The sequence below is a fragment of the Meriones unguiculatus genome, chromosome 1 (assembly GCF_030254825.1).
Source record: "Meriones unguiculatus strain TT.TT164.6M chromosome 1, Bangor_MerUng_6.1, whole genome shotgun sequence".
NCBI lineage: Eukaryota > Metazoa > Chordata > Mammalia > Rodentia > Muridae > Meriones > Meriones unguiculatus.
The window spans coordinates 194,643,530-194,659,617 of NC_083349.1; the positions used below are offsets into that span (position 1 = coordinate 194,643,530).

Sequence of the window (16,088 nt, forward strand, 5' to 3'; positions counted from 1 at the left end):
AAACTAAACAAAAACTGGCATCTGTGCCTAAGGCCTAGAAATGATGGAAAAGAACTGCTGTGGTTAGGTTGTTTGTAACACTGCTAGTTTCCATTCACAGCTCATTAAATTAACCATACAACCTAAAATAACTGCCAGGTCAGCAAGAAACTCCTTAACTTCACATTCACGTTTTCTGTGCTGCGACACCTTGCTCATCACGCCCCCAGTTTCAGTTCCTATGCACCTGATGGATCCATAAATGGACTGTCTGCTGTGGTTTGGACAGTAGACAGATTCAGGAATCCCCTGAAGCCTGTCCGTTAAGACCTAACACTCAGCTCATGGCTACTGGGAAGTTGCACAACCTTTGGGAGTACGACCTAGAAAATTTAGTCAAATAACTATCCATGTAGGGTCTCCTGTCCCTTCCTCTCCCTTTCTGCTCTGCCTCCTCAAGTTCAGCATCTCTACTCCACCATGGACCACATCACCTGTCCTCGCCACATACCTAAGGCAAAGACCAAGAAACTGAGCCTTTGACACCACTGAGCCAAATCACACTGTTTTGACGCCGGTTAATTATCTCAGGCATTTTGTCACAGCAATAGAAAGTAAGCCAACTCTGTACTGTGGTCTCACGTGGTCATGTGGGTGTCAAGGTCACAAAAGGTGTTCATCTTCATTGTTAACCTAACTGAATTTAGTATCTCCAGGAGAGACACATCCCTAAGGTTTGCTTATGAAGATGTTTCCAGAGAGAATTAATCAAGAAGAAAGACCCACTCTAAAGCAGAGAAAACACCTTTCCTTTCTGGGGACTGAACAAAAGGTGGGAAGGAAAACAGCCAGGACTGCCTGATTCCTGACTGCAGAGAAAACAGAACCAAATGTCTAATATTCGATTCCCACAACCACACCTCCTCTGCCGTGATGGACTGTGTCCTCTCACCATGAGCAAAAACAAGTCCACACTTCCTTCAAGTTGTTTGCTGTTAGGTACATGGTCATAGAACAGGAAAAATAACTGAGCAAAGGAGATGGGCAGGGATAAAGATGCCTGCTGCCAAGGCTGAGGGCCTGAATTCAATCCCTATACCTCACACGATGAAGTTGAGAACCAATTCCCACAAGCTGTCCTCTGACCTTCAAACACAAAGTAAATAAATAAATGTAAAACTTAAGAGAGAATAGTAATACAAAGATTCTTCCAAGATATGTGCATGGTATCATTTACCTGCTCTCTCAAAGTACCTACCATTATTTCTGAGTGTCCTATGAATCTGAACAGCTAGCCTGAGTTATCTGAAGACAAACTATGTTTTTTCTTCATTATGCCCATAAAATTTAGAATAGCTCCTGATATATTAAATTAGTAGTTTAAGCTCATTAGTGGTTAAGTGTCATCTGCTGTATTTAAAGCCAAAAATACACTGTACAAATATCTTGTCCTGATTTTCAAATTTTAAGAATCTGGACAATACTAAGGGCACTGAAAATGTAACTGGTATTTCAGCAACCAGCTCCAGTACTTTAATTTTAAAGATCTGAATAAAAGAGAAACTGGCTATACTGAAGCTGAAGAAAAAGGCAAAAGAATAAGAAAGCCAGTTATAAACGGAAACAAGTTACTTGGATCTTAGTACTTTTTGAAATTGTAGGCATGGTAAAAATCTTAACTGGCAAACAAAGAATCTATGCAAGGTAACACAGTATTAGAACCTGAGTTTAATGTGTTTCAAGGTACCAGTGACTGTATAAATACATTAACACTATGATTTAAGGAAAAGGAAGTAATAAAGATCACAGGCCATAAAGATTTGAAGGATATTCAAAACAATTCATTTGAAAGATAAAACATCAACCCAAGTGAAACTGATGAATCCGTTCCCAGGAAAAACACTTGGTTCAAGAGCCACAACCGGGCTTGAGAAATTTAGTTTTACAATTTCCCTGCTAAACTAGTTCACTGAGCATTCTTTTTCTCTTACTTAAAAGAAAAAGAAAAACCTTAAAGAGAAAAGAAAAACTGATCATTTAAACAAGTTAGTGCCTTTTAAGTGAACTCCTTTAGATACATATCTAAAAGTCTAAAATTAACAATGAGAACAGTTTAAAACATGAATACACTTGAGAAATACCTGATAACTACCACACTATGAGAACTGTTTATTAAAAGAAAATACCAGCAAAGTGGTTGTAATTATTAATGAATTAGATTTAAAAAAAATCTTAATTCTAAGCAACTGAACATCTTTATGTCACAAGTTTAATTTTCCTATGGTTACCAATAAGGTCATGTGTTCCTAGGAAATTTTCCTTAGAATTCCCTAGAATTCATTCACTAAATGCACGAAAAGTATACCTCTGTAACTCAGTATAACATTAACATGTTTTTTTAAGAGAAACACCTGTTATTTGGTTCTATTCTAGTCTAATTCTACCCTCACTTGCCATGTTTAAGAATCTACGTCAGAATAAATTTACATAATTGAAAAACATTTTATAACGTCCAGAAAGTATCCTTTAAAAATGTGTAAGAGTTCTGAGTATTTGAGAAAATCAAGTTTTAAGTCTATTTTAATCTGTATAAAATAGTTTATGAACTTTCTACAGTTCTCCAAATGGTGATAAGATAAATTCCAGAAAGAGTCAGGCATTTCATGACAACTTGGGACAGGTTCTGAAGAATAACGGGACAGGACAGGAAGAGAACAAGGACTCTGTACCCCTTCCCCTAGTCTCAGTCCACGGACAGGCCACGCCTACAGCCCCTGCCCCCAGGCTTGCGGACTGTCTTCCGTGTAATCATCAAAGTCACACAGTGCCGCCCTTGGACTACCGGGTACTCACCGAGTTAGGGTAGTTCAAGTAGCAGATCTGACAGGGCATATCCTGTGCTGATGACCTTGTGTTCATCTGGCGAGTTCGAGACTTTTTACTCGGGTTAATTACATGACACTCAGCAAAGAGCTTCTCCAGGTTTCCATCAAAGTACCTGCATTATTTAAACAGAAAGGGTGAGAGCCCAGCAAATAGCACAGTGAGAGCTCTCCAAAACCCGACTTCCTGTAAGGAAAAGCAATTAGCTAAACTAAAATAAACCAAGATCAAACCCATTCTGGTCAAGACAGAAAAAAGGTCGTGACTAAACTAGAGAGTGTGTGAGTGTGTGACTGACTTTTCCTTTAACTTTTTAACTTTTTTTTTAAGTAGGCAACACGAAAGGTTAAGCAATTAGCGTTTAGCTTTAAGATAAAAGTTGTGCTACAGCTACTGTAAAGAGTAATGCTACTGTTTAAAACGAGGCTGTATTTTATACAGATAAAATTTATTTTAGTAATAAATTTAATTAAACTACTTTATAAGAAAAAATAATTACATCTCATTGTATACAATGACCTTGCCTTCTATATAGTCCTTTGATTTCTTAATTTATTAAGAATGATGAACATACTATACCTTAAAACAATTACATCAAATAAATTATATGCTCATGTGTGCACCTAAATACACAGTAAACAAACCTCAATCAAACACAGTATGCCAAGTGCTCTTTATAGACCAAATTGTGAACTACTTCAGAGATGACATGGTAAATGCCAAGAAAAATGTTTCCAGAATAAGATATGGTCACTGGAACCCCTGAAATATGTTTTTTTATTTTATTTTATTTTTTCAAAACAGGGCCTCACTATGTAACTCTGGCTGTCCTGAAACTCACAGAGGCCCTCCTGCTTCTGCCTCCCAAGTGTTGGGTTTAAAAGCAGGCATCACTATGCCCAACCTAAAATTACCTTAGCATTTCAAAGGTTAATAAACAAGGTACAAATGAGTAATTTCAATTTGTAGGTCAACTCAACCAACTACCATTAATAAAAATCTGCTCAGTTATGTTTGGCTTTCTCTAAGGTTTTTATCACTATTATGTTCTTTATACACACAAGGCTCTCAATAAAAAAATGATCCTCAAAGGTGAGCTCCACAAATTGTGTTCTGTGTGGGATAGGTGTGTGGATGCACTTGCCCCAGAGTGTGTGTGAAGGCCAAAAGTCAACTTTGGGCATCTTTTATTATCTGCCTTACTTTTTACAATTTCTTACTGAACCTGGAGCTTGCTGCTGGACTGCCAGGACAGCAGCTTCAGGAATACACATGGCACTGCCTACGTGGCCCGAAGGTTAAAAGTATGTGTCAGCACTCCCAACTTTTTGTTCATTATATGTGGGTTCTGGAGAACAGGAATCAGGTGCTCATCATGCTTGCCTGGCTCTTTATCCACTGAGCCACCTCCTCAACCAAGATTTCAAATTGTTTTTTAAAAATTCCTTAAATCACATGTTTATCTACTGGGGAGAGGTGATATGGGGAAGCGGAAGCTTGTGGAGTCAGTTCTCTCGTTCTACCAGGGTCCTGGGGAGCTAACTCAGGCCATCCAGTTTGGCAGGAAGCACCTTTATCTGCTGAGTGATCTCACCAGCTTAGATTTCCAATATTTTTATTTAATTAAGGTTTTAACACTTATTAAAAATGTAAATAGATGTTCCTGTAGAATGTCAACTGAGAACAAATTGTATTATAATTAATTATTCTAATACTAATAAGTATCTTTAAAGTACTTTTACCAGTGTTTCTTAAGAAATATTCAAATCATTGATCAAAATGACAACTTGTTATAAAAGGGAACTCATATAAATTTAGTATCAATAATTCACATAAAGTCGTCCCTGATGATTGAGATAATCAGAGTAATTTACCAAAGCCAAAAAATGCTTTCTTATGAATTTTATCTACATAAAGACACTACATTAAATATGAATTTGCAAAGCCATAAACATCTTATCCTAAAAAGATTTCATGTTAATAAAGACATAAGCAAGTTATCCCAAATTACTACACGCAATTGGTGAACTTTCCATACTTCAGTTAATATTCTAGACAGCATTTCATGCCTACAAAGCCACACAGCTAAAGCAACTGTTTCACTTAGTTGGATACACAGATCCATCTTGGATTCATTTCTTCACTAAGCACTATCTAGCAGACATTTTTTTTACCAATCAACACATATCTGCACATATTTCGTTTTTGCAGGTGCATACTATAATATACTGAGTAAACCCTATTTTCTGGCACTTAGATGGTCCATATACACACAATTTAAGTTGAACTCTTGACCCATCTGATGGTGTAAAAAAGGTCAAGACTTCTATTCTCTCATTACTGAAGCTGAACATTTTGTTTCCTAAGTATCTTAAGTCTATATTCTTTTGAGTTCAGTATGTAAACAGAGTAAAAACTTTCTGTCTCGTTGATTATTTTCCCCAGTTTCTACAGGGTATTTAACAGTCATTTTCAGATTTTTTTAAAGGAACATTTATAGAATGACCGAGCCATCTCTCCAGTCCAAGACTGTTTCTTAATTTATGATTTAGAGTTTTCCTTTAACCTGTTTTTGTTACAATTTCTTATCCACACAGAACACACATTTAGGTAACATAAATAAAGCTGCAATTCCATTTTGTTTTAATTCAACTAGCTAGACATTTATCGAAGAGTGGAAATACTATCTCCCATTTCACTTTCTTAAGCCTTCTGTGACAGTTCTTCACCACCTATTAGGTAAGGCTCCTCTGTTTACATCCTAATGATACTCTGAGCCAAATTATTCACTGTAATCACACCCACCCTCCCACCCAAGAATCTAGAAGAATCCTTTTTTTTCCTATTGAGCTATAATCAGACCCAAAAAAGTTTTATACTGTAGTCATTAAAGACAAATCTAACCCTTCTTTCTAATCAACTCTCTTTGCTATGGACTATATTTCTAGATGCAGACAAGCATATTCCATCAATCTAACTGAGCTTACAGTTTCTAGCATTTTCAATATTTGAAAAGAGTCCCTTTATCATTTTTCTATTATAGAATTTTCAGAGCTATTTATCCACATTTATTTTTTGATGTAATTTATAACTTTATCTTAAAATTAAAAAAGGTTCTGTTGGAACTTTTCATATTGTTCCAAGTAAAATGACTGAAGAATCAATCATTAAAATATGAAGTCTCTCTAGTCAAGAACAAACTTCTTCAACACTTGACTCCTCTGACTGTGCTTTCCTCTCAGAGGTCTGACTTTCTCCACTTTGTAGGCATACAAGGTTTCAGTAAGCTTATTCTCAGATGTTAAGCTACTAACTCTCAATGTGCATTCCGTCACTTTAGGTTTTTTGTTTGTTGGTCTGTTTTCAGACAAAGTCTCTCTATTATATATCTCTGGCTATCCTAGAACTCATTATGTAGACCAGGCTGGTCTTGAACTCACAATGATCCATCTGCCTCTGCCTCCAGAATGCTGGGATTAAAGGTGTACACCACTACATCTGGCTGTGTATTTCTTGAAGATGGCATATAAGGAGTTTCTTATATAATACAACCCAGAAGTCAAAGAACTTTCAAAATTACCCTGGCAGCCAGACAGCACATGCTTTTAATTCCAATACCCGGAAGGCAGAGGCAATAGGATCTCTGTGAGTTCAAAGCTGGTCAGCCACCCGGGCTTACAGAATGAGTTCCAAGACAGCCAAGGGTACAGAGAAACCCTGTCTTGGACAGAACGCCCTCCCCAACTTACCCAGGCAAAGCCAGTACAGCAGTTTATGCCAGCAACCACAGTACTCAGAAGATAGAGACAAGAAGATCAGGAGTTGAAGGCCATCTCTGGCTACATACCGAATTGGAGAGCAGCCTGAGCTACATGAGATCCTGCAGGAAAGTGAATGGGAACCTAACACACGCACATTCCCTGGTATAGGAAGTCTGGTTTTTTTGTTTGTTTGTTTGTTTTTTTCATTTAAAACTTCATTTCAGTGTTTTGTTACCTTATCTCCCTTCCCATATTTCAATAAGAACATTTGAACAGGATTTAACCCCATTGTCAAGAAGATAACCCCATTCTTTTGAAGCTGCACATAGCCTCTCCACTAATTCTCTTTGTCTCCAATGTCGGCTATATTGTACTTTTTATCTATGACACTGAAACCTGCTCAACCACTACCACACATAGGTTGAGACTGTAGATATGTGGGTCGCATGTGATACCTAGATCAATGTGTTTTTGAATCCTAAAACCAAAGTTTCCAGTATCTAGTAAGTATCTTTTCACAACACATAATTCTTCACGTTCAGACTTTTCTCCAGGACTACTTCTGCCCCACAGATTTTCATTTCTCTTGATAACCAAATCACGACAAATCTAGCCTGTGAGCAGCTCCAATGCCTTAAATGTGGAGTTCGGTCTGTTTCCACACACTCTTACACAGAGACAGCTTCCGATTCAAAGTTCCCTCATGAGGTTCTCCTTTTCACATGACCCAGTGCAACTGTGGATAAGAGGAAGAGACTGCAAAGCACCCAGGTGAGGGCCTTACAGGTCAGGAGGTTGGCTCCTTTCCTGGGCTAACATAAAATACTGTTTTAGGCTGTATGGGTGTGCGTACACCATGACATGTTTGTGGAGGTAAGTCTTCCCTTCCACCATGTGAATCCAAGATTAAACTCGGGTGTGCTCAAGCTTGGCACTGAAGACTTTTACCTGTAGAGTAATCTCACTGAGCCAAACAAAATTCACTACTTGATCCTTTAAAGATGAATGTTAAGCTTGTTTCTATTTATATGTACATTAAGTCCACAAATTGTACTGTTATACAGTATACAATGAATTCCCTACCCAAGCCAAAAAGTTGTTTCAATAAGAGTAAATGAAATTTCAATCAGCACGTAGAAAAAAATGTAGGCTTAAAAAATATATACAAAATTGGGGCTAAAATGATGGCTAAGCAGTTAAAGAAGCCTGGGGTTCTCTTCTAGAGGCCCTGAATTTGATTCCTAGACCCTACTGGAAGCTCACATTTGTAACTCCAGTTCCAGAAGATACAATACCCTGCCCTAATCTCCAAGGGCACTGCGCACATGATACACAGATTCACATTCATGTAGGCAAAAAATAAAAAATACAGAATTAAATATGCAAAAAAAAAACACACCTTAAGTTCAGTTGACAACAAATCATTAACATTCAGAATCAGTGAAAATTCTGTAACTCAGTTTTTTCCCCTTTGCATTGTTACAAACCTAGTATCTTTGGTTTTCCAGGAAAGCACTCTACTACTGAGCTATAATTTCACCAGTTGCAGATACTCTTTTTACTCCTAGAAAATTTGCAATACTAAGAAATTGCTGTTGACATAAACAGTTGATTAATACATATTTTGTATGTTACTATGTATAATTTGTGGTTGAGTTAGTTGACAAAAGCAACTTAGGGAAGAAAGACTTATTTTAGCATATAGTTCTGCAAAGGTAAGTCCATCATGGGAGGAGACCTGACAAAAACAGCAAAGTAGCAGGAGCTAGAAGACTAAGCAGAGAGCAAAAAGTAGGACTAGGTTTTAAGGCCTCAAAACCCACCTCCAATGACCTATTTCATCTAACAAGGGTCCACAACCTTCCCAAACTACCTGGGGACCAACAGTACAAACACCTGAGCCTCTACGGGTCATTTTACATTCAAACCACAACAGTGGTGAACAACACACAAACCTTGAGGTCAGTTGCATGTAACGTGGAAGTTACTGGAAAGAGACTCTACTCAAAGTAAATACAGTGCCTGAGCTGAATGCAGCCGCCAACAGGAGCTAGGTATAAACTTACAAAGTACTACAGCAGGTACTGCGTACATATGCATATCTATGTATACATACATACTGCCACTTGTCACATTTCTCTTCACTGCATAGGACTTCCAGTAAGGTCTGTGTGAAATTTATGATAAAATTTAACTTCTTTACTATTATTTAATGGATTCATGACAGAGCTAACTTTTAATTTTTTCACATTTCTAAAGTTTGCCTGGTTTTCAAATTATTATAAATCACTGGGGGAAAATAGCAATATCAAAGTAAACCTGCATACGTCAAACTTTTGCTCCAAGGTCAACTGCCTATTTATTAAGCAGCACTGTTTCTGAACGCACTAAATGAACACAGGCTGGGATTTATTTTTTCAACTCACTGAAGTATTATTCTAATAATCACTTTTAATGCTTCTGAGAAGCCCTCTCTTCTTCAGAATATCCCATATATGTATGTTTTTGAAGTAATCTAGATTTTGATGCTTTTTGAGATTCTCTACCTTTTGCAGCTCCAGTATAATATTTTTAATTGTTTGAGTTTCTTAAATCTTCCTGCCTCTGCCTCCTGAGTGCTGAAATTACAGGCACACACAGCACCATACTTGGTTTAATGTATTTTACAGGATGGATTTCTTTTTACCACGTCTTCAAATCTAAAGTGTGTTGTACCTGAAATGTCATGATTTTACCAGAAGACAAGAATTTTTCATGTAGGTCAAATTTCCTGTCTTTTAAGGTATCATCATGGAAAGATTCATGCAGATGTGCACACACTAATGCAAATAAGCAAAGTTGGGGAAAGTATAATTATAATTTGAGAAAGTAGTCTGAGGGCTTGAGTTTTCTTTCTGTAGTCAGATTTTTATTTGTAAGAATAGGGACATTAACAGTTTGTGACCATCTTAACCCAAGTTTTGTAGAGGTGACATTCATTCACACCATATAAGGTGTGTCTGTGTATTTGACTGCTAACTGCTGAACCTGCAATGAACTAAAATGCTAACAGATTTTTGGTATTGTCATTGCTACTGAGGAATCTTCTGCCTCAACGTTATGCAAAAAGTATTCCCCAATTATCTCTGATTGGTTAATAAAGAAACTTAAGAGCCTACAACTGGGCAGAGGAGACAGTAGACAGGACTTCTGTTCTCATTCTGGGGGTCCCAGGGAAAGAGTCACCATGGGGACAAGGATGGAGCAGAGGCCACCAAGGAAAGACTGGAAAGATTAGAGGCCAGGTAATAAGGCACATGGCTAGGAAGAAGGCCAGGCTAGCACAATATCTGCACAGTTATGGTGCTTGAAGATAAATAAAAGTAACAGGTCTCTACCTCATTATGTGGGAGCTATAACAGGCAACAGAAAAAACCAATAGTCCAACAAGTTTAAAGCTTGAGAGTTTCTAAGCCACTTCACTGACATAAGTCAATCTTCAGGCTTCATTTTCATTTGCCTTGTACTGTCCTTCCCCCCCCCCCCCCATCCTTAATCTAACTCTTCTGAATTAGGACTGGCAGGCTTGGCTTATTTTCTCCAGATTCACAGACTCTCTTGAGCTTTCCCATCCAATTCTATATTACTAAACCTTTGATGTTCTAACTTCTTAAAAAAATGTTTCAGTATTTCATCTAACCATTCCTATTATCTTTAGAGAAAGGAAGAGCCCAAATTACTACAAACTTCCCCAAATCTCCTATATTTTCTCTCATGTAAAGTTGTACTTTATATTTCTTCTATTTTCTGCTGCCAATTAACTGTCACCACACAACAGGACAATATTCTCCTTTAACCAGAATTAATGTTAAACTACTTTACTTAAAAACTTTCTAACTGAGCTGAGTGTGGTGGTGCAGCCTTTACTCCCAGCAATCAGCAGAGGCAGAGATCTCTGTGAGTTTGAGATCAGCCTGGTCTACAGAGTGAGTCCTTTACTCCCAGCACTCAGCAGAGGCAGCAGATCTCTGTGAGTTTGAGATCAGCCTGGTCTACAGAGTGAGTCCTTTACTCCCAGCACTCAGCAGAGGCAGCAGATCTCTGTGAGTTTGAGATCAGCCTGGTCTACAGAGTGAGTCCTTTATTCCCAGCACTCAGAAGAAGCAGTAGATCTCTGTAAGTTTGAGATCAGCCTGGTCTACAGAGTGAGTCCTTTACTCCCAGCACTCAGCAGAGGCAGCAGATCTCTGTAAGTTTGAGATCAGCCTGGTCTACAGAGTGAGTCCTTTACTCCCAGCAATCAGAAGAGGCAGCAGATCTCTGTGAGTTTGAGATCAGCCTGGTCTACAAAGTGAGTCCTAGGACAGCCAGGGCTACATACAAAGACACTGTCCAAAAACAAACCAAAAAAAAATTTTTTTTTTCATTATCTCTTTCTTCAGCAACTATATATTGTTCAATATGTATTTTATTTAAACTTTCTTCCTTTGCTTGGCTCTTTTTCCTACCATGTTTTCCTATCCTCTCTATCCTAACAAATGCCATTCAGCAATATATCTTTTCCTACCCAAATCAGAAATGTTTTTTATATTCCCAAACAACGTTAAGTACTATAAGGAAAAGAGACTGCTGTGTTTGCCCTGAATACTACACTACCTTAACCTGTATTTCAGACATAACTGATATGTTTTCAAAATTTATACTAATTTATGAAGTCTGGAGAATACAGATAAACTAGGGACAACAGAAAAAGACAAAAGAAAAACCAAGTTTGGAGAAATTTGTTGTTTTGTGTTGATCAGTGTCTTACAGGTAGCACAGGCTGGCCTTGGATTCTCAATCCTTCTGCCTTAGCCTTTCCAGTGCCAGCATTACAGGCATGCACCATCACTTCTGATAAGTTAACTAGTAGAGAAAATTGCTTCAAGATCATATGTCTAGTAAGTAGAGCATCAAATTCAATGTTGACACTATAGTGTGATGAGATTTATTTATCTATTTCCATCCACAACTGCTGCCAAGACAACTGAACAGAAAAACTGTTATTATAAAAGCAATGAATGCCACTACAAAACAATTCATTTTCACATTCAACAAGTTATTTATAAAAGATATTATTACACAGAGGCAGCTTTAAAAGGCTCTATAGTATCATAATCACACATAAGCACTAACTTTCCACCTAACCTCCTCACTGAAGAGGTATTAGTAGTTCATAACAAAAACACAAAGCTTCCTGAAACACAAGTCAGAAAAGGAAAACAGTTTTAAGGACACTTTTCTTTCCTGGTCCTTAGAAGTGGTAAGCTTCAGAACTACAAAATCTGGGGGGAAAAAAACAGGAAGAGATAGCATGTACCTAGAGACCTAGGACTCTGAGTGAGAAGGTTTACCCGAACCCATAAATTTGAGAAATAGCATGGATAAGCTTAAGTGAGTCCCACCTAAAAAACCTACATTTTATTTCACCTTACACCTTTCTACCAGTTAATTCATTAATACCCACTTTATATACTACAAACTAAAATGACTTAAAGTACTCATTATAAATCTGAAAGGCCAAGGGGAAAAAAAAAAGAAGAGGAGGAGACTGTTTTACTTGTTTTCAACTCTAAAAGGAACTCCATTTTTGGTGGGGTTTTTTTTTCCCCTAAAATCTGAAAGAATAACACATGATTTACATGCATGTTACAATTCTATTTCAGAAAAGAAAGCCTAAAAATAGACACCTAAAATATTTTCCAGGACCTGGAAAGCTGAGCTGGCTTCAGTAGTTAAGAGCACTGGCTACTTTTCTAAAGAACCCAAGTTCAATTCCCAGCACACACGAGGCAGTTTATAACTGTTTGAAACTCCACTTCCAGAGGACAGACATGCAGGCAGAATACCAATACAATTTTTTTTAAAATGAGAACAATATGTTCTAAAGCCAGTGGAATGGTGTGGTGGCTTAAGACACTTGCCATCAAACCTGAACTGAGTTGAACTTCTAGAACCCACATGGCCAATCCTTGGAACTCACTGCTCAGACCTAACTTACCTTGCTAGTTTCTCCTGTTCTTCAAAGCCCAACCTAAGCATTACCTCTAAGATAAGGTCAGTGTCCAGAAATTAATAACATTTATTTGTGTGTGTGCACAGCACAATGCATCTGTGGAGGTCAGAGCAACCTGAAAGCATTTCTCCTTCCGTGGTGAGTTTCAAGGACCAAACTCAACGCCAGGCACATGTGGCAAGTACTTTAACCATCGCCAGTTCCCTTTAAACCTTGTATTCTCCTCAAGTACAATATGAAACCAGAAATCATGAGGCAGAGTAGAAAGATTTGAGAAGCTTTACTCTTGCCATAAAAAGAAGGGAAAGAAGAACAACTCATATTTGCTCCCTCCTTTCTTTGTGGGACTCACTCAGCAGAGCTCACGATAGATAGATAGATAGATAGATAGATAGAGAGAGAGATAGATAGATAGATAGATAGAATAGAGATAAAAACTTAGTACTTAAAAGAAGGTTCAAGAAGGAATTCTAAAGACAATCATTTTCAGATGCTGCCACACCCCCCAGTGTCCCATGCCCTATACTGATCCAAGTTGCATAGTAATATCTGTGCTCCAGGTGAGAGAAAGGCCATGTCCACCTGCGGAGAGGAACCAGCTTTACTGCATTCTTTTTCTGCCCACTAGAAATACAGCTGGAAACTAGCAAACTAGACCAGAAAGCCAGGCCAGAATCATTTATAGTCTTGGAGCCTAAGTAAACCAATAATTTCAAAAGTCAATTTCCCTTACCCAATCCTGTAACACCAAGGCACGTAACCTGCCACTTGTAGTTTTTCCCTTTAAAAATCTTGTTCCTCTAGACAGCCCTGCTGCACTCCTCCTCTTCACCAAGGAGGTTGCTGCGACCTGGGCTTGAGCTTGTATTAAATAAACCCTCATGTAGTCGCAGCAGAGTCAATTCCTGGTGGTCTTTGGGGGTCGCACAAACTGGGCAAAACACAGGCAGCAACCCAACCTCCACCACCAGTTAAAATAAACAGCGCTTCTGGTATTTTCTAGTGGCATGGTCTTCATATCTAACTCTCAAGCTTTAAAAGGAAATATTTTTGGGGAGGAGGCAGACCTGCTCTCAAAACTGGTATCATCTGCCACAGCTTTACGGGTAACTAGGACATCCGACTTCTGGCTTGTTTCTCAACGCTTTTCCACTTAACCTCATTTTTAACTAACTCTATTATACCAGGAAAGGTTTAAGGAATGGAAGAGGTTTAAGATCTGAAGTAAAGTAAGCAATATAACATAAGAACCAAGATAGCAAGAAAACAAGGTTGTGGCTGCAGCTTTGGTTCTCTGCTGTCCTTCATCCAGAAGCATGCAGAAAATCCCATTTAAACTACTAGTATTAAACAGAAAGTTATGTGGGGGAGTAGACACAGGCATACAAGCAGAAGACAGACACACACCCAGACAGACCACACACACACACACACACACACACACACACACACACACACGAAAGAGAGGGGTGTGTAGGGGTGGGGAGAAAGAGACAAACAGAATAGGGAGCTGGTGTGTAGCTCCATGATAGAGCTTAGCATACACAACGCATCCTTGCCTTGACCCTGAGCACAACAAATGACCACCAAAAAACGGAAAAAAGTCTGAGAAGCTACTTTAACAATGGGAAATAATAAATAATAAAACTAAAATCACCCTTTCTCTGCCCTTTACCCAAAATTTTTAATTTTAAAGAATAAGTTCTTTGTTTTTTTCTGCAGAACTAGGGATTGGACCTACAGGCTCATATATACTAAGCAATTTCTGTATATCCAGCCCTTTTCAGGTTGCCCAGGCTGGTTCTGAAATCTCTATAGTCAAATCCCACTTTAGTCTCCCAAATACTTGGGATTGCAGATCCCAAGTGTCAACAGCCCTGGCCCATTATATCATTACATCTAAATGATAGTGTAATTCATTATTTGTGGTCTTGTTTTTAAGATGGGTTGCCTAAGGCTGGCCCCAAACTCTTAAGAGCTCAAGTGATGATTCTTTAGTGTGTTTTGCTGCTAAATATAATTTTGACATAAATTACTATTACTTTTCAGTTTACTAAGAAATTTTATGTTTACTAAATGTTAGACAAATGCACAATTTCACTGTTATAATTCCGTTCTGCTTTCTCTTCACTAATCTGCTAATGTGTTAACTATATAAATTGTCCTTAATGATCTACTACATTCCTAGGAGAAATTGTAGACCATTAATTCATTCAGTTGTTTGAATATTTATTAATTCAACAGCTTTGTTTATAAGAAATAGGATTTTTAGGCTATCTTTATCAAATTTTGATTATTATTTTGACTTGGAATACACTGATGATATTTTACATTTCTCTATATTCTAAGGTAGTTTTCATTAAGAATAAACAGTTCCTTGATGGTTTGTTACAACTTTCCCATACAATCATCTAATCCTTTTAGAGTAACACAACAACAAAAATATTTGATTCTATTACATCTAATCCTTTTAGAGTTAAAAGAGTTATTTGATTCTATTACATTCTATGGTTATTGGCTTATTCAAATTTTAAACTTGTTCTAGGGGGTAGGCAACTAAGAAATTTTCATCTCTAAACATTTGAAACTACTGATAAAAGCAGTACAATTATGCCCAATACTTTTTCCTTCTCAGCCCCTCCCATTTTTTTGACAGGGTCTCTGTAAGTCCTGGAACTCACTAAGTAGGCCAGGCTGGCCTCAATCACAGAGATCCTCCTGCCTCTGCCTCCAGACTTCTGGAATTAAAGCTGTGTGCTACCACACACGGCCTATACTGCTAATGTTTTATTTGTGCCTTATTTTCTTTCTTTATCACATCTACCAAGGGCTTATTTTTAGATTTATTAAAATAAACAAACCCATTCTTCTTTAATAGTTGTTGGTTCATAGCAAAAAGAAACAAGCCACCCTCCTCACATTTGACAGCAGTACAACCTACTATGAAAACTCCACCAGAATGGTACAGTGAATGGCCCTACTCTGATATTAACGAGTCCACAATTTACACTGTATACTAAGAGAATGTTTTATTTCATAATATACTGTCAGTCTTCCCATGAGGCTACACTATTTTTCAATACTACCTGCAATGAAAGAGTGCTCAGACTGTTGTCTCTTTGCATGTAGTTGGTGCTGTAAGCAGTTTAAGGTCCACTCTTCTAACTGATGTGTAGTATTATCCCACTGTTTTTTGTGGGGGGGGGGTTTTGTTTGTTTTTTTCAGACAGGGTTTCTTTGTGTAGCCTTGGCCATCCTGGACTTCACTTTGTAGACCAGGATGGCCTCGAACTCAAAGCAAGGATCTGCCTGCCTCTGCCTCCCTGAGTGCTGGGATTACAGGAGTGGCCCACCTCGCCCGGCTGTATCCCATTGTTTTAATATATATGGAGCTTTTCTTTTTTGGAGATTTGACTTTACTGTGCACAGGC

General features: G+C 38.0%; 1 protein-coding gene across 1 annotated transcript in view; it reads right to left on the reverse strand.

The window, feature by feature from the left end:
- Nucleotides 1–16,088, reverse strand: part of Arih1 (ariadne RBR E3 ubiquitin protein ligase 1) — a 99,404-nt gene that overhangs the window by 45,547 nt on the left and 37,769 nt on the right. Inside the window, exon 3 of the mRNA XM_021638793.2 lies at nucleotides 2,833–2,977. Within this exon, the coding sequence (XP_021494468.1) occupies nucleotides 2,833–2,977 (145 nt within the window). The remainder of the gene's footprint in view (nucleotides 1–2,832; nucleotides 2,978–16,088) is intronic.